The sequence below is a fragment of the Centrocercus urophasianus genome, unplaced genomic scaffold, assembly GCF_019232065.1.
Source record: "Centrocercus urophasianus isolate 14NV4802_14NV808 unplaced genomic scaffold, USGS_Curo_1.0 seq_18, whole genome shotgun sequence".
In the NCBI taxonomy this organism is placed as follows: Eukaryota; Metazoa; Chordata; class Aves; order Galliformes; family Phasianidae; genus Centrocercus; species Centrocercus urophasianus.
In genome coordinates, this window is record NW_024884733.1 from 28,335,379 (window position 1) to 28,353,830 (window position 18,452).

Below are 18,452 nucleotides of genomic sequence, written 5' to 3' on the forward strand. Positions count from 1 at the left end.
TAACTTGCCTGGTACAGATGGCAGTCACTGATACATGGTCTCCTCAATGTGTCCTGCAGTGATGCAGAAGTTATTGTGACGTTGCTTACAGGCTTCCCGTCACCCAGCACTGAGGTGCCATGTGTGATACATGCACGCTGTCTGAGCTTGTAACCCAAGTTCCATCAGCAGTTCTGCTCTGTTCCTTTTTTTTCCTGCTTTATTCTGACTTCTGCTTAAGACAAACCCTCCAGCTGACTCTGTGGGTGAGCACTGCAGCATGGGAGCTGGCCCAAACTCTGAATGCAAATTAATTTAGATTTTCTGCTGTGACCTTTCTTTCGGAGCATTCCTTTTATATCCTTTCCATAGAGTCTGGCAGGTTTCCTGCTCCCGAGGTGCTTGAATAAAGATGTGTTATTACTTTTCATGCCTTTTTTCAAACATTTCTGAAGATGTTTTCTGTCCTTTTATAGTTAGCCATTCTGTTCTGTTTTCCTTATTTGGATGTGTGTGCACAGTGGGATGGCACGTGGCAAATTTGCACCAAAGATAAATTGTCCTAAATGCGAATTGAGGAAGGTGGATGCATCAGAATGGATCATAGAACCAGAGAACCATTACAGTTGGAAAAGCACAGTGAGCTTCCATTGCCCCCAGCCCTCAGTGCCACAACCCCACAACCCAGGAACACCTCTAGGGACAGTGACCTCCCCACCCCTCCACCCCTGGGCAGCTGTGCCAGCATCTGACTGCTCTCTTTAGGAAGAGAAATTTCTCCCAATATCCAGTCTGAACCTTCCCTTCTGCAATGTGAGGCCTCATCCTAGAGATGCATCCTAGAGATGTGGGGAAGGTGGATACCCACTATGAGGAAGGTGGGTGCACGCAGTGAGCACCTCCACCTTTCCTTCCTGCTCCTCAGTGTGCATAGTCTGTGTGCTTGTCAGCTGTTCAGTGTTACCCAGGTAGGTGCTTTGTTCTGTGCAGGGATTTTCAGCAGCTGTCAATGGATGTGGCAGCAGCTCTGGGTTCGATGCTATAAACGCCTGTGAGTACATTTGCACTTTTTATCAATTGCATCTAGTGGAACAGAAAACACCCCACTTAATTTCTCTTGAATTTGCAATAAATAATACATTTAAGTTACTTGCACAACTCTGTTCTATGTTAGAGCATATATAGCTGCATATATACTCATATAAATACATGCACACACGTGCATAAGTGACCATGAGTGGTTGGTGAGGGGATACAGCCTCAGCCCTGTCCCTGCAGGCTGTGTCTGTGGTGGCACTGAGGTGGAGATGCTGCTGTCACCAACCTGACGCATAGCAGCACGGAGGAGGCTGTTGTTGGGAGGTAGCAGATTGTGAAGCATAGTTTTCTGCTTTAAAATCACAGCAGTGAACCAGGAGTTAACAATTCTCCTGATTAGTGCTGTGCAGTGTGCGTGTGCGCTCCTGATGCGATGACTGTGCAGTAGGTGCTCACAGTATTGTCTCAGCACTCCCACTTTGGTGCAGATACAGCTTTCACACCACTCTAACCTTTTATCCGTTTCCCACTCTTAATTGCAGCTCCAGCCTGTGTGGCTTTGTCTCACCTGTACAAATTGAAGTGCTGTTTTCCTGTATGAATGCACAATGAGGCCTTTTGTACCTAGTGGTTAATTATCAGGCCAGCGGTGTCTGTGTTGGTGTTTGGAAACCATTTACCAAATAAATGTTGTGTTGGGATTGTGACCCCTGTGCTGCGTTATGGGGCTGTCCTGCACGGAGGGCTCTGAGTGCAGGCACTCCAGCTGAGCCCCTCGGTGGGCTGGCAGTGACTCCCAGCTGTGGGGTTAACCCAGCACCTCCAGTGCCCAGCACTCGATAATTTCCTTTGGACGTAAAGTCCTGCTATGTGGGATATGTTGATAAATGCTGAGCACTTCTGTTTGCTAATGTGCTTCGTTACACAAAGTACCTCTTCTTACCAATTGGTTGTTTGTAGGAAGTTATAGAAAATGATTTGAATGAAAATTCACAGTGCAGAAGTCATGGCTGTGCTGCCTACGCTGCAGGGAACAACCCCAGTGTGAGGTGAGTCAGCCCTAAGTCGTGCAGCAGGAGCTGATCTGCACTGCTTGGAGCTGGACTGCTTCAGTGCTGATGGCAGTTTGAGGCCTGGTGCCTATTTTCTGGCTGTTTAGTTTCAATAAATGTTCCATTAAGGGGGAAACCTTCCAAACACAGGCTGATATTCTACCTGAAAGATGGAAAATCACAGACTTCTATGTTCAAAATGAATGTGAATCCAGAATATCGGTGGTAACCGAGTGCTACCAGTGGGCACCTGCTTATCCTATGATTACTTTCACAGTTCTTTTTTTCTTGTAAGTGTAAGATAGATATGTTAGACTGACTTTACAATAGCATAGACAATTTTTATGTCCATGTTGACTTTTTTTTCCCAAGAGTTTGATTATTGCTTGAATTATGTATTATTAATAAGGGCTGTTGTATATACCTTGAACCAAGGACCAGTCAGTTGTGTTGGTGCTGAAAGGAACCGGTACATTCAGGCCAATTAAAACCTCTTGTAGAACAGAAAATGAAATTAGTAAAGCCTAAAATCCCCTATAATATCATGACACCAGCATTGTAGGAAGCAGTGGTATGTAGAGGTTGTGTGCAACTGTGCATTTGGTGTGTGTGCATGCATTTATATAGCTGTACCCACATGTGTATTTTATCTAAGTATGCATGTATGTACAAATACGCATATATCTAATTTATGCTATATGCACATACATGTATATGCTGTCTCACTTGTCATATGGTCATCTGAGAGCTAAGCTGGCAAAAACTAGCCAAGAAGGAGCAGCAGTAGCACTGTGTTAGGGCTGGAGCAGAAGAGAAGATGGTGAAAGTGCAGTGTCAGTAGGGAAGGAGGAGGTGAGGGTGGCATGAAGATTGAGGTTTAGAATCATAGAACTGCGTAGGTGGGAATGAACCTTTAATGTTATCAGTATTTTTCCAACCATCCTGCCATGGACTGGTTGCCTCCCAGCAGCTCAGGCTGCCCAAAGTCGCATCCAACTTGGCCTTAAACACCTACAAGGATGGGGCATCCACAGCTTCTTCTATTCCAGTGCCTCACCACTGTGAGTAGAAAGGTCTGAAGAGTTGCATATACCCTGTAACTGATGGGCTTCCTGGTATCCAAACGCCATGCCTGGCCTGCCTTAGGCAAGCTGCACTCTCACTCTCTGCACTTTAGAAACGGTCTAGCCTCACCTGGCTAGCCCACAGTTGACCCAACCCCAAGTCTAAATACCTATTTTCCTTCTTTTTTTTTCTTTCCTTCTTTTTTTTCCTTTCCTTCTTCTTTTTTTTTTTTTTTTTTTTTTTTTTTTTTTTTTTTTTTTTTTTTTTCCCTCTTTTTGAGGGAAATGTTTAGGAACACTGGCATGTAACCAAGCTCAGAGATGGTTCCTTGCCCCAGGGTTCATCACTCTGTTTGGTTGTGTCAGGGCAGTGCAGTTCTTGCACTAATTGAAGTAAAGCTCCATCCATTCTTCAGCTACTACCTGAATTTACAGCTTAGCTGGAGAGGAACATTCCGAGCACATTTCTGTAGCAACAAAAACATTTTAAGTTATCCAATAGTCTATTGAAGCTCTGCCATAAATATTCATTTGCACTTCATAGGGACTTATGTATACCCCTGTCTCTCTCTTCCTCCTTTCTTGGTTTATGTTCAGTGGCTAATGTTACTCAAATACATCCTATAGCTGGTCTCAGACAGTCCAGTGGCAGTGAGATGCAGTGAGTAATTAAGTTCTCCTCATTGATGTAGATGTTACCACTCTTGTTGACTCTTCTTTGTGCAAGCGTGTTGGCCAGTGGCACCAATTCACCCTGCCATCCCAGTGGGAGAACAGTGACAACTCAAGTGCCACCTGGTGTAGAAGTGGCATTTAGGGACTTGTTTAACAGGCCTGGTGGTGATGGGTTGATGGTTGGACTTGAGCTGGAGGATCTTTTCCAGCCTTTATGATTCTTTAGCAGACATGTTACTCCTAAACTGGATGCTTTGGGACGTTTGTATCCTTTTGGATTCCTGGGGGAGCCAAAGGTGCTTCCTGTCCTCACAAAGAGCCTGAAGGCTGTATCTGTGCTGTTGCTTACAGAAAGCAGCCAGGCAATCTGCCTGTATTTTTTCTTTTAAATGCCTTTGAGTAAATTGAAGTAATTAGTGTGATCCTTGCTTTTAGAGCTGTTTGAGATGAGGAAAACACCTTCTCAGAGTTTTGTGGGATTTCTTTCGGTAGAAATGGATGAAATTGAAAAATTGTAGGAACTGCATTTGTAAATGGTGAGTCACCAGTGTCTGAGAAACAGTAGGTGCTGGTAAGGGACGAGAAAATACTGGTGTTTTTTGTACTCATCCGTGTGACTCACTGCTCCCACATGAAGCTGTGGCTTCTCATCTCTTCTTTGATTTTCTTGACAGTAGGTGTTAGAGCTCTTCATTTGGGAATTATGTCTTTTTTGCTCTGCCTTGCTTTTAGCAAATAATGTACAATGGAGACATTACTGAGAGGGGACCCTTAGCAGGTGGTGTTTGGAAAAAATGGGACTTCTCAGGAAGTTTGGAAGAATAGGAAGAAATATGGAGTTCTGAATATGAGAAATTAAAACTGGATTAAACTTAAGAATGCAGGGTGCAAGGTCATGTTCTGAGGGACTAATGAGGAATTATGCTGTAAGTGAGGGGTTCTTCGGTCAGCAATTGTGTTAGAGGGAAAAAAGCATGAGTGTCTTGTTAGGATGTGAGATGTCTGAGTCATCTATATAATAGAGCCCTGACAAAGCTAGATGTTCTTTGTCAAAGTATTTCCACTAGAGATAAAGAAATGTTTGTGATATTGTATAAGAAATGAGACCTCATTTGAAAAAGTTCAAAATGAAGCCAGGCTCAGGGAAAGCTAAAGGTATAATAGAAAAATAGGAAAAAGGATGCATGCAGGACATATGTGGCATTCCCATATGAGAAGGCTCCAAAGATGCCGTGTTGCTTACACTAAGGAAGCAGAAGCTGCTGGGGGATAAGCTGGTGTTTGTCTCTGCACACACAGCCAGGGTGGGCAGCTTGGGAGAGAACTCCTGCAAGGATGAGGACACAGGTGTGAATGGCTGGCAGAGGAACAAATAGGACAGGTTATTCTATGATTCTATCACAGGAAGCATTAAGGTTGGAGAAGCCCTCCCGGCTCCCCATGCCCACTGCCCACATCCCTCAGTGCCACCTCCCCACAGCTCTGGACGCCCCCAGGGATGCTGACCCCCCACCCCTGGGCAGCTGTGCAGTGCTGAGCGCTCTTTGGAGCAGAGATTTTCCATAATACTCAACCTGAATCTCTCCTGGCATAACTTAAGGCCATCACCTCTCATCACAAACTCACTTTCCACAAGAAAACTGTGGAAAGCTTGAATCAGATGGCGTGTGTTGCTGGTTTGGTCCTGATGGTTTGAACTTGTTGGTGTGCTGCTACATGAAGTCTGTTTCCTATGTGAAGTCAATCCTGGGGATTATTCACTGTGCTGGCTGAAATCAACCAAAAGGGGTGAGGTTTTATCACCAGTGACCCACGTATGTTGCGAGGCTCTTTGTGTTGATTAGCAGTTTGATGTGCTTTTGATGAAGTCAACATTCCTTATTCTGTTGTACTGAGTTAAAACAGAAACTAAAGAACATCTCCGAAAGATTTGTTTTCTAAATCTCTCTGTCTCATCAGTTTTCATGCGATCTGTGTACACTTCTTACCTATCAGCTCGAGGCAGGAGTGTCACAACCAATGGATATGGTGAAGGTGGTTCCTTCCTGGTGTTAAGATGAACCTTTTTGTGCTCGTGCCTTTTCAATCTCAAAATGTAAGCTGAGGTTTTTAGTCTTGATTGCAGTTTCAGGTTTTGACTAGAATGAAATATAACTGTATGGAGTAGAATAAAATATGACTTTATACTGGCAATGTGTTTTAGACACATAGTCTTATTTGTGAGAATGGAGGCTGATGTGCATGTTTTCTGCCAAAAATGCTGTGAAATGACTCTTTGGAATTATTTACTGTAGGCAATAATGTTGGTAATCTTGTTTTGTTTTTCTTTACTAAATATCTAAAGTTATTATTAGAATCTTTGTGTTTTGGCTGCCCCTCTTTGGATTAAGCAATAATTCTGTACATCGAAGAGCTGCAAAAGTAGTTCTTAAAAATTCAGATATAGAAGAAATGTGTAGCAACTTGTTTTTGAGGCAATGTAAAGTCACGTAGACTAGATCCAGCTTTGGCAGAACACATCAAAATTAACAGCAGGTATTTCACAGAAGTTAGGTTTGCAAATTGGAAGTATCTACCAATAGAGAACTAAAGATCTTCTACTTTCATCTAGCTAAAACTTCATTTTGAATTGAAAAAAATAAAAGAAACACACAAAAAAGTAGCTTAAACATTGTATGTATTGAATACTGGCATTCCTCTGTAAGTACCATTTTAGTACAGCAAATGGCATGTATCACTGAGGAGCATCTTGGCAATTCAAAGCATTGTTTGAGACGCTGTCAGATAAAGACATTTTATTCTTGTTCCCTATTTCAGTATTGCTCTGCTTTGCCTTTAAGATAAGTACAAACATTTGTCTTTTTGATGTTGTAGGGCTGCAGATATGGTCTCACTTGTTTCTGTGGTTCCGTCTCAGCAGCGGTGAGCCAATAAAAGATTCAGAAAGATATTCAGATATCCAAAACGTGGCAAAATCCATTCAGACTTTTCAGCTATTAAACGTTCTTTGTAGATCTGATAATTATTATTTCCATTAATCCTGAAAATGAAATTATACAAATCATTCTTGTGACTTAAGAACATTAGTCCCATTCATTTCAATAATATTTATGATGCTGAAATCCTTGCCACCTCCAAGCTGCTGTTTTAGGAAATCGATTTGCAAAACCACAGGTTGTGTGAAGTGTGTTGAAGTCAACGGAACTGAATTTATATCAGCTGAGAACATGTCCAGGAACATCTAAATATAGGCTTAAAAGCTTTGCTTCAGACTGCTATTTCTGAAAGGCTGCTCCACTTTTTGCCTAGTTTATTATAAAGATGTAAACTGTTTCTTGCACTTCGAGATTACAAATGTTTTCATCTTTCATGATGGCCTGTTTTCTTTAAATAGTAACCCTGGCTGAGTTTAATAAATCACATTCCAAAAGAGTTAGCACTCTGGCAATACATTATTAAACCATTGCCAGTGTTTTAATAAGGCACTACTACCACATATCTTTCTGTTAGGCTGTTTTAAGCTAAACGTGCTTGCTGCTGAGGGAAGGTGCGTAAAAATGCTTTGTGTGGCTTTCCTGTTGTAGGGCAGTGTGTGACCGTCGCTGTGGGCCACAAGAGTGTCCCTAATTCTTGGTGCCTAGAGGGAGCAGTGGCCATTTTTCGCCACTTGTCCCATGGGGAGGTGACACAGCCACACTTCTTGTAGCCTTCTGAAGGAGTGCTGGCACTTCTGCCACCCGGGGTAACCCTGACCACAGTTCAGCCTGGGAACCATGGTTAGCAGCTCTTTTTCCACCCAGGCCATTCTGTGATTCTATGCAAAACTTCCCTTTAGCAGATCCAAATTTGATTCCTATTTTATACTTGGCTAGCAGGGTTGAATTCCAGATAGAGTCTTCACAGTGCAGAGCGGTGGGTGGGGAGGGCAGGTGCAACCATGAGGAATCACTCTGGTTCACCTTCCACTCATTTTGTTCTTAATTATACCGGAACCTTGAGCCCCTCCCAGATCACTGTGGAGCTAAAGACACAAAGAGTTCTCTCTGACTGTTATTAATGAGATCTAATTAGCGTGCTCAGCTTTCTTGAGTATGGCTGTGTTATGGTACGCAAGGAAATTGCTCAGTATGCTCAGAGCACCAAAAGTTGGTATTCTTTTAATTCTGCCTGACTAAAAAACATCTGCAGAGTGAAAACTCCTGCATGCAGTTAAAACCGCAAGGGGAGTTTAGAGACATTTGTATTTGTTGCTGCATCAAGATGCAGAAGCTGTACCTCGTATGTGTCTGCAAGGACGGCCTGACCCGCGCCCTGCAGCACATCAGTCATCCCCTGAAGGCCGCCAGCCAGGCAGCGCCGAGCCCAAGCTCTGGTCTGTAGTGCAGAAGGTTGCCTTTGGCACCCCTTCCCTCTAGCACTGGGGAATCCTCTGCCCTGTGAGATGTCTTATTTATGTAACCTGAGAAATCAGAAATATGGTGCAAAACTCGAAGGCTCTCGGCTGCTTATGTTCTGACACTTATGAGATATGATTGACTATTCTGAAAAACTGTAGAACACATATATGTGAATGGTTTGCAGTGGTCTTTATTTTTATATCGTAATTACTGCCCTCCCTCTTCCTCAATTAGTACAAAGATTGTTTGTCAGTCACATCACTTTTCCTCTCAGATTCATCCTTGTCTTTTCCTAGCTCACCTTCATTTCATTTCTGTGGCTTTAGCTGCAGGAATGTTCCTATTTTTTCTACATGTTGGTATCTTCGGGCCGCTTTTGAGTAGAATCTGGAATCAAACTGTCTGCTAAGTGTGAAATGTGTTGAGGGCAACATTCTTTGGTTCTTGCTTTCAGGTTAGATTGTTCAGGTGATTTTACTCCTCAGGATTCATTAATACTCACTGGACTTGGTTCATCCTGGCTGATATTGTGACCAAGTTGATATTTAGCTTGGGCCTTCTCCCTGCTATCTGGCAAATGGAAGGTCGGGGACAAAGAGGTATTTTCAGCCTTGTGTGTCAAGGTGGCTCCCAATGCTTAGGAAGCCATGTTGGGAAAGAAGTTGGTGTGCCATCAAGGGTCAAAGCTGTGATGATTTCGCCTTTCTCTGTGATCAGTTGTGCAAACCTTGCCAGCTCCACTGTGATTCATTGCCAGGTCCTGAGCCAAGAGGTTCATTTGGAGACCTGATCTGTTTCCACCACAAACAAAAACGGGTGGGATTTAGGTCCCTGTGCAGAAAGCCTTGCTTTAGCTCAGTGATGTGCTTTTGGCATCCTTACGTTTAGCACACAGAGGTTTTTTGCAGAATGACCTGCGTGGTTTTGTTCTGACTGAGTCCTGCAACAGCTCTGTTTCCAATTTCTGTGTGGAGGACGTCTTTCTTAGTGGTGCTTTTTATTTTAAACCCTTGGCATGGGATTAGGTAAAGTCTCCCGAGCCTTCAGTGCCGTAGGTCAATGGCTGTGTTCAGACATCTTCTGAACCAGCAGTTCCATCTTTCGGTCATTGAGATTGGCTTTTCTAACCTTAGCACTGGAAGACGGAGAGTGTGCCCTCACCATCAGCTGAGCGTGTTCAGTGGCACAAGCAGCACTGGAGGTGGAGGCTGCAGATCTTTGGGTGCCAGAAATGGCAGCGTCAGGAGCATCAGCCTGAGTTGGCTGCGTTGAGGTGGTTTTCCTAAACTGTGCTGTGGAACCAAAACACGCTGCTATGCACAGGGGTACTGGAGCCTGCCTCCTACTCCAGTAGGTTTGGTCCAGATTAGCAGTCTGGCTGCGTTTTGCAGTGGTGTTCCAGGTGGGCTGCCTGCTCCTGGCTGTAGTAATGATCAGGCCATAGAGAAACAGCAAAGCAACACAGAGTTAGTTTAGGCATCATCCCATGATCTTTGCTATATTCTCTGATTTGTGAGTTGATATTTAAAGTAGCAATATAGACGTTCTTAAATACAACTGAAGTTGAAATAAATGCTGTTTTGGTAGTTATTTCACATATATGCATATATTTCACTCTACGTATAACAATTTAACAATCCTCAGAACCAGTTTTTCATTACACATATTCTGTTATTTTGAAGCCTAGGTAGATTTGATTATGACGGATTAATTTATACACATGGTTCTTTGCTTTCCAATACCTAGAATATTTAACATTCTGGGCATGGAGTGCGTTGTCCTGAGATTCACTGAAAGTCATAGAATCACAGAGTGGCCTGGGTTGAAAAGGACCACAGTGCTCTTCTAATTTCAACCCCCTGCTGTGTGCAGGGCTGCCGACCACCAGACCAGGCTGCCCAGAGCCACATCCAGCCTGGCTCAAAGCTGAGATTTCCATGTAGCCCATGAAGTGTAGCGTAAGGAAACAGGTGATGCGATGTGATACTTCATCCCTGTTTAAAATTTAACTGTTCTGCAAGACTTAACATAGGTGACTAACAGTATGTTTTTACAATGCAACTCCTGAACTGGTTAATTAATAAAGTTATATTGTAAGGTTTAAGGTCCTGGAAATGGAAGAGTCTTCTGAATGTGATGTTTTTAATAACTTCAACATAAAAATTACTGCATACAATAAAAGTGCGGGGAAACATTGTTTGAGATGAATACAGCAGTTGCTCCATTAGTGGGAGCATGTTTGCTGTTAGTTGCTTTTTATTCTTTGGGGAAGACTGGTATCTGTTTATCACAAACTCATACAAACATAACTGCAAGCTGCTGCTCAAGGAAATGCAGTGTGTGACTGTAATCACTCCGCCAGTCCTGTCGTTGGGGCACAAGAGGTGTGCATTTGTGTTGTGTCACATCTTTGGTTGTGTTTCTGCCTCTGTCACAGCTGCTTTGTACTCATGGATTTTAACCTTTAGGAGATACCTCTGTTAGCTACATGCACACTTCTTTATGTGGGGATAAAAGAAGGTGTGAGCAGAAGTTTGTAATCAAGGTTTTGAATAAACCTTCATCACCACTTCATGCCTGCCATGACACCGAGCGGGGTTTTGGTAACGATGCCATGATTTCACTGAAACAATTTGTGGTAGTTGAGTTGTTTTTTTTTTTCCATGAGCTGTTAAAGGAAGGCATTTTCCTGGTGATTTAATGTATTTACAGCGTGCAGGTAAGTAACTTCTAAAGAAGGTAATGAAAGCGAACATGCAAGAACATACGTTAGGCAATGTATGTAATCACAACGGCTTCTAACTGATGCCACTGAATTTTGTAGTTTGTTACATCTTATGTACTGTGAATGTTATTCAAACTGGTGCGAGTAGTGCTGGTTTTTCACCAAATATTCAGTAATGTTTCTCTTTATGCTGGTTTTTGCACTTGTATTTTCTCATGAGCTTCTTACACTGCACAGCGCACCCCTCTGTGAGCTCTGCAATCTCCTCCATGTAACTCCTGCAGTTGCTATGGATGGAGGAATGGATCCAAATGTGATCTGGATTAAGATTTATGTGAAAAATTTGGCTGCAAGTTTTATTATCGCATTAATTAAATTACATTACGTCATTGAAGCAGTGAATATTTAACTGAGCATTACTCATAATTGCACCTTCCCTGCTCCTCCGTCCTAAAATGACCACACACATAAAGAAGTGTAATGGATCTTTTTGGAAGAAAAATACAAGCAGTTGTATGAAAGAGACAAAAATATCACAGAGCAATGGGAGATGGGGTGGGATGTTCGTCCCTGTGGGCACCTTTGCAGTGTGCTTTGTCTTCTGGCAGAGTCCCATAGCAAATAGCTGAAATTCATTTGCCTCCATGCAAATGCTGCTGTTTCTGAAACTATTTGTCTGTGTGTCATGAGAAACTGTGCCATCGTGTTTCAAAGTTGTAGTTAAAAGTTATTTTCTATAATCAATTTACAATGCTGTAAAACAGAACTTTTAAAGTAAATGTTACGTTCAGATGGATAGAATACAAACATGAAACATGGAAATGAGAGTGAAACACTTGTGAGTGTGCATACAGCCAGTGCTCTGATGGGAAAACCTTCAGCGTTGCGGGTGTAGGCAATGATGAAATTGCAATGCTCACGTGCTGAGGTGCTCTGTCCAAAGCAGCAACCGGCCAATGGTGGTTGAGTAATTGCAGTCATTTGTCCTGCATGTGTACTGCAAGAGAAATGTGCATTCATGGAAAGGATCCTCATAAAGTTAATGAGAATCTTAGTGGCAGTGAGGCAGTCTGTCATCAAAAGGTGTTTGCAATTACCAGTGGAACTGCTTTCTCCATTGAGATGACTTAATTAAAAAACATTTGTATTCAATATTTGCATCTTGTACCTGAGCGTCAGAAATGCGAACTGGACTAATAATAATTAAGGCACAATGGTGAAAGTTTCCAATGCGGCAAGCGAGACCAGATTTAAACGTTTTCAGTGACTTAGAAGTTATTTAATGAGATACTGAGTGTAACTGATCTGACTTAAGCACGTTACGGCTTTGTTCAAAAAATGCTTTTGTCTGGGTTTGGAAAATTACAGTCAGCTCTTGCATGATATTTCCAAAGAGAATTACAGTGGAGTTAGAGGACCAGAGGGGTTAAAGACATCGTTAGCTAAGATTTTAATGGAGAGCATAATATCAAACAGAACCCTTTGGGGAAATGAGTGGAAAATCTTCGTGCTTGCAGGTGACTTCATTATCCTTCACTGCCTTCGTGTGTTGTGCCAGTGAAGCACTTACTGCTTTGTGAATGGCTCCCAGTCTTCCAGATGCTCTTGCATACTGAAGAGATGCTACTGAAAGATAAAATATTTTCATCATCTCTTTTGGTTTTATAGCAATAATATTTCAAAGTAATGAATACTATAGGAACAAAAATGGAGTAAGAAGTAGGCTGGGAATTGGAGAGAATCAATCTAGTTCTATTACTGGCTTAGAAGGGGGGGGTCACGGTATAGTGTATAAAAAGCCACTTTCTGTTTAATCATGTGCACTCAGTCTTGACTAATCATAGTTATACTGATAAGTATTGTTTCAGATTTAACCACTCCGTGCTTTAGGTTTGAACTACATCGTCGTGGTTTGCACCTTGTCTTCCACAAATAGGTGTTACTTTTCCACCGAAGAGGCCCACATGTATTCTAACAACTCTTCCCTGCAGAACATTAATTTCTCTAAAGCACAGAAGCGCCTCCAATGCTTGGTCTTCCTTTGTGACCCTAATGTTCATCCCTTGAGTTGAGCTGAAAGATGGAGGAATGCAGGAGGTCAGTTGTGGAGGCTGTTTGCCTAAAGAAAATAATAAAATACATGATTTCTGAAGCGTAAGAGCCAAGTATTTGTTTATCTACATGATTTTTTCATTTCAATAGCATATGCTTAGCAGAAAAGGCCTTCTACTGAAGGATATTTGCATTTTTGTCAAACGATTTTTTTTAAAGTATTTTAGAAAACAAAACATGAAGTTTTCTCATAATAAATATGCCCAATGTTCTCTATCCAACCCTATCACATCATTTTTCTCTAATTGAAATGTCAAAGCAAATCTCCACTGCTTAATTGTAGCATCCTTAATGATTGGCTTTGTTTCTGATACTGCATACAGAGATAAAATGGTCAATAGCAGCGGTCCCATCGGTAGAGACTGTGATCATTTTTGGATTAGGATCAACTCTGAGTACTTCAGAGGGCCTCTAAGTAGTAGAGTAGTTCTAGTTTGTACTAAATTCTTTAATTATTTGTATCCTTTTATTTCTTTCTGTTTTTTTTATTTATCACCACCGTAATGTAGTGCTGTGTTCAGAGCATATTGGTCTGCCAGGATTGAGCAAGAAGTTCTGCAGCAGCAGTGTCATGTCCATGGAAACAAAGGCAGGATTGGATTTATTGCATTTGAAGTTTATCCATAACAGGACAGCTGTGTTTTGTGCCTTTTGGGAGGGGTCAGTTTTACAGACATGGCCAGTGGGGATGGTGGGGATGGGTTGGGCTTGGGGGTCTTAGAGCTCTTTTCCAACCTGAATGGTTCTGTGATTCTATGATCCTGGCCCAGGCTGACCTCCAGATAATGCCAGGAAGTGCTGGCAGAGCCAAAGCTGGGTGAGGGACACTGGCAGGAGGGAAGGCTGATGGCAGCAGCACGCTGTGGCACGTTGCACCCTGCACAGCACTTGCCCTGTCCCACATGCCTTGTTTAGTGCAGCACTGGAGGAATATGAGCATTATTATTTCAGTTTTTCAAAATGATTACAATCTTTATGAAATATTTATAATGCTGTTTGGTTTAAATTTAATAACCTCTTTTATAAAGTATTGACTGTGCTATTCAAAATCACTTACTAACATCAAGTCACTCATCATAAACCATGGAGATCAATATATTCAAATGAAGATGCTATTTAAACTCAAGTGTCGTCGTAATTTTGAATACAACTTCCCAGCCTTGGCTTTGTACATTGTAGATTCTGACACTGTAGAGTGTGTGAAGTGGCAGTGGTCTGCATCTAGCAGGGATGTGAGCAGTGCTATATGAGAGCAGAAGAACCTTCCCAGTAAGAGAATCACGATCCCTTCCATCCTTCAGCTGGTGTTACAGAGTTGCTCAGCAGTTCTCTTCCCGTTTTGAAATTATCTTTGCTGTTTTGGGATTACTCCTTTGGGTCGATGCCTGTGCTGTGTTCTGAGCATTGCTTTTTAAACATCTGTGTGTTCTTAGAAGTTTGCCTGTATTCGTACTGATGTGGATTCTAAGTGCTTGTTGCAGTTGGTGAGCATGGATGCCACGTGTGGTTCTCACGTGTGATTGAGAGAAGCATTTTTTCTCACAGTGTAAATTTGGAGATAAACCAGGGAGATTTATCCCACTCACTTCCTTAAATCAAGAATCTCACCCAGTCGTTTTTCACTTTTATTTCACTGTTTGAGTTACCTGTGCCCAAGCAACAAAAGTGCCCTTTTAGCCGTTACCTACATGGTGATCATTGCAGACATAAATCCAGATGATTCCCCATTTAAAGCCCTTTACTGCATAATGCATGTTTGAAATTAACTTTCTGTTTGCTTTCATATGCTGCCTTCCTATCCCACTCTCTCTGATAATGCTGGGCAGGAGGACGAGCTGCTGGGGCTGGCATTGCATTGCTCCTCTCCAGCCCAGCTGTGCCCTGCAGCCCAGGGTCTCGGGTCTCAAACTGATCCCTGAGTTTGAAACCTGTGTGCTGCTTTCCATCCCTTTGCAACACCAGGTCAGTGCTCTTCCAGCTTTGGGGAGGTAACAGCCACCCTTTGCATTTCTGCTGCAAAAAGCTTTTTAGAATCTCATAAAGAAACCAATCATAAATTTGTTAACTCATTTAGTTATCACAATTGATATAGTTTTCAGTTGCTTGCAAATGAGTCATTTTCCTTGAGAAACCATGCAGAAGTGTACCAAGACTTTATTGTGATATTGGTGTAATTGTTGCTAGTTTTCCGGTTCCAGAACTTTAGCTGATGTCCAAACGAAGTGCGTTGTTCTCATTTGCAGTTTCCATCTGGTCTAACTCTTTTTACAACAGCAATATCACTTGAGCCTTAGTCTTATCTAAGGAAAAGGTAACCAACTGTTTCCAAGGAAAAATTCCACCTTAGATATTTCCTTATCTGTTGCAGGTCGATGCACAAGCTGACTCAGCTGGAGAGACTTGATCTGGGCAATAATGAGTTTTCTGAACTGGTAAGAGGTGCCCCTTTTCCACAGACACCTGTGGCATTTTGTGCTCTGGGCTTGGCCATCGGACTTGAAAGGCATGAAGGCATTGTGGCCACGTGCAGCAATAGGAGCAGTCTGCTGCCTTTGGGAAAGTGTCTGTCTAATAAGAGGAACTGAGAAGAAAATTAAGGTTGAGGGGAGGAATTATGATCATCTATATTAACTTCAGTGAACACCGGAGGAAAAGAGAGTCGTTAATCATCACAGGAACAAATAGCACAAAATGACCACTAATTAACTTAACCTGGAAATTAGTAGTTATTTTAACCATCAAAGAAGAAAAAGAAAATTCAGTAGAATTAGCTCAGGCAAAATCAATTACCTTCCAATTATTGACTAATTGTTTTTTAATAGAAACACGTTATGTGACTGCACATAGAATGGAGGCACTGAGCTGTGGGTGGGTGGGCTCCTTCCTGCCCAATGCACCATGTGGAAGACAACTTGTTATGGGAGTTGCAATATTCCAAGGAATTTAGGCTACAGGAGATATTTAGATGTCTCTCTTAAGGTGCTGAGATGCTGAACTGACACATTTGATGGAAGTGTCCATAACGTGATCTGTTCTTTTCCTCAGCCTGAGGTTCTCGAACAAATACAGAATCTGAGGGAATTGTGGATGGACAATAATTCTCTGCAAATACTACCTGGGGTATGAACACTTACTTTATGTAATCTAATCTATGGCACTAATGATGAACAATTCACCGTGCAGCAAATGACTGCATGTGCATTTCCTGAATAGGTGCATATTTTCAGTTAATTCTCATATCATTACCAGGAAATAAAAGGCTCAAAATAGCCATGCATATGAAGACCTTCCAAATGTTGTGCTGTTATGTGATAGTAATTAAATTGGAGTGTACCTGTTTTATCTGAGCCTTGTGCAATTTGCATTGCAAGGGAAGTCGTTTTCCACTGTCTTCTCAGACACCGTTGGTACATTTCAGTGTAAGGAAAGCAAGAGCATCAATTTTGCTGGTTTTCTTGGTGAAATGTCATGTCTAGAACAAAGTGACCGTCCTGTGATAATGGACCAAGAAGCAGATTGCTTCTGTTGGCTTCAGACTCCACGTGCCAACAGATTTTCAAAGAAGTCTGAGAATTTTTTCTCTAGCTGCTCACTGATGTTATAGCTGTTGGGATTAGCCTCTCATAACTGAACTATGAATATCTGAAACCTGATTTTAGACTTCACAAAATGTAGGCAGTCGATATGACACAGAAATGCACTGCTGCCATATGACACCCCAGTGCTGCTGTGGGTGGGTGAGCTGAGTTGTGTCCCTGGGATCCAGGTCCGACCAAAGAAAGTAATAAAGCAATGTGGCACTGAGAACTCAAATTCCCTCCAGATTTAATGAATCCAGAGCACCCGAATCAGTTTGGAGTTCATTGTTTATTTTGGTGCAGGATTATAGGCTGGTTTAATGGCAATGGGCAGCATTTTAATAGGGCTTAGAATTATCACCTAGGCTCACAGAGCAGCTGGTTTTCAGCTCTGCCCCATGCCTTTCCTTCTGCAGCTTTCTGAAGAAATCCCAATACTGATTCAGTGAGACAGATAGAAAAGCATGCTGTGATAACCAGGAGAAGTCTGTATTGCAGTTGTTGGTCTTTAAACTTGGAAATTGGCATGCCATGTCTATCTGTTGAAGTAACGCTCTGTAACGTGCTATTAAGTCTATAGGGAAGTTAAAACAGCTCGTGTACCTGGATATGTCAAAAAACAGGATAGAAACTGTTGATTTGGACATATCGGGATGTGAAGGACTTGAAGACCTCCTGTTGTCATCAAATATGTTGCAGCAACTGCCAGACTCCATAGGTGAGAAAAGCTCCTGTTTTTACACTTTGTGATAAAGCTGGAACAAGAACTGCCATTAAACTCCAAAGGAATTAATTGTGCACTCATACATCTGGTATTGGGGCAGTCCATAAAGACTGCTTTGAACTTCAGAAAAAAAAAAAAAAAAAATCCATAGTTAGATGCTGTAGGTTATTCTGAGTTGTATTTTTCAAGAAACTAAATAAAGGTACTATCGATCTGGTCTGAATTAGGATGGGAATATAAAAGTGGTTGTATTAACAGTATTAAACTCTTGAAGAAAACTAGTTACAGTAGTGCAATTCCAGTGATGGCATTAAAAGAAGAAATAGTTCAACCTATTCCTTTTCTGTTTCGACTATTCTGCACATATAGAATTCCTGAATTATTCAGAACGCAGGATTTCTGGAAGGTGTCTGTAGGGACGTGGCTCTGGACAGCCGATCCCTCAGGTTTGCTCCAGGAACACTGCGGGTCCCTGCTCTCTTCTGTTGCTTCCAGCAGATGAGCCCCCAGATACACAGCATGGTGGCACTGTGGACCCTCCCCTGTTTCAGTTATCAAAGTCAAGCCTGCAGACTGTATAGCTGGCCAACAAAACTCTACTACATGAACGTTACTGAGCGGCTGTTACAGCTGTTTCCCATTCTGCTCTGATGCGATATCTCACCATCAGCCTTGCAGTTGATTCTCGATGCAGTTTTCTGATATGCATATGCAGATTGATTTTTCAAGGTTACATAACTCTGGTACAGAAGGATGCTGACATTGTGAATTGTGCACTCAGTGCTCATTTCCAAATTCCTATTACTGAATCATAATAGGTGTAACTGAAGCAAAGCAGAGTCATTTCAGTACTGCATTTTCAGGTGACAGCTTGCTGCAGTTCTGTTTAGTAGAAATTTTTCCTCTTAAAAGACAGTGCTGTTGAAGCCTGGATGTTTGTTGGAACATGTTGGCTTTTCAACAGAAATGTACTATGATGGAAGTGAGTAATGCTTCTGCTATCCCTTTGAAGTGTACTTTTCATCTGCTTCAGCTTTCATACTATGGTGCATTCCACTTAATAATTAGCTCTATGTAAATAGTTAATTTATACTATAACCAATGCTGA

At 42.0% G+C, this 18,452-nt stretch overlaps 1 protein-coding gene across 1 annotated transcript in view; it reads left to right on the plus strand.

Moving 5' to 3' along the window:
* Positions 1-18,452, plus strand: part of LRRC7 (leucine rich repeat containing 7) — an 84,584-nt gene that overhangs the window by 24,212 nt on the left and 41,920 nt on the right. The window contains exons 7-9 of the mRNA XM_042819149.1: positions 15,411-15,474; positions 16,088-16,162; positions 17,194-17,338. Of these exons, the coding sequence (XP_042675083.1) occupies positions 15,411-15,474; positions 16,088-16,162; positions 17,194-17,338 (284 nt within the window). The remainder of the gene's footprint in view (positions 1-15,410; positions 15,475-16,087; positions 16,163-17,193; positions 17,339-18,452) is intronic.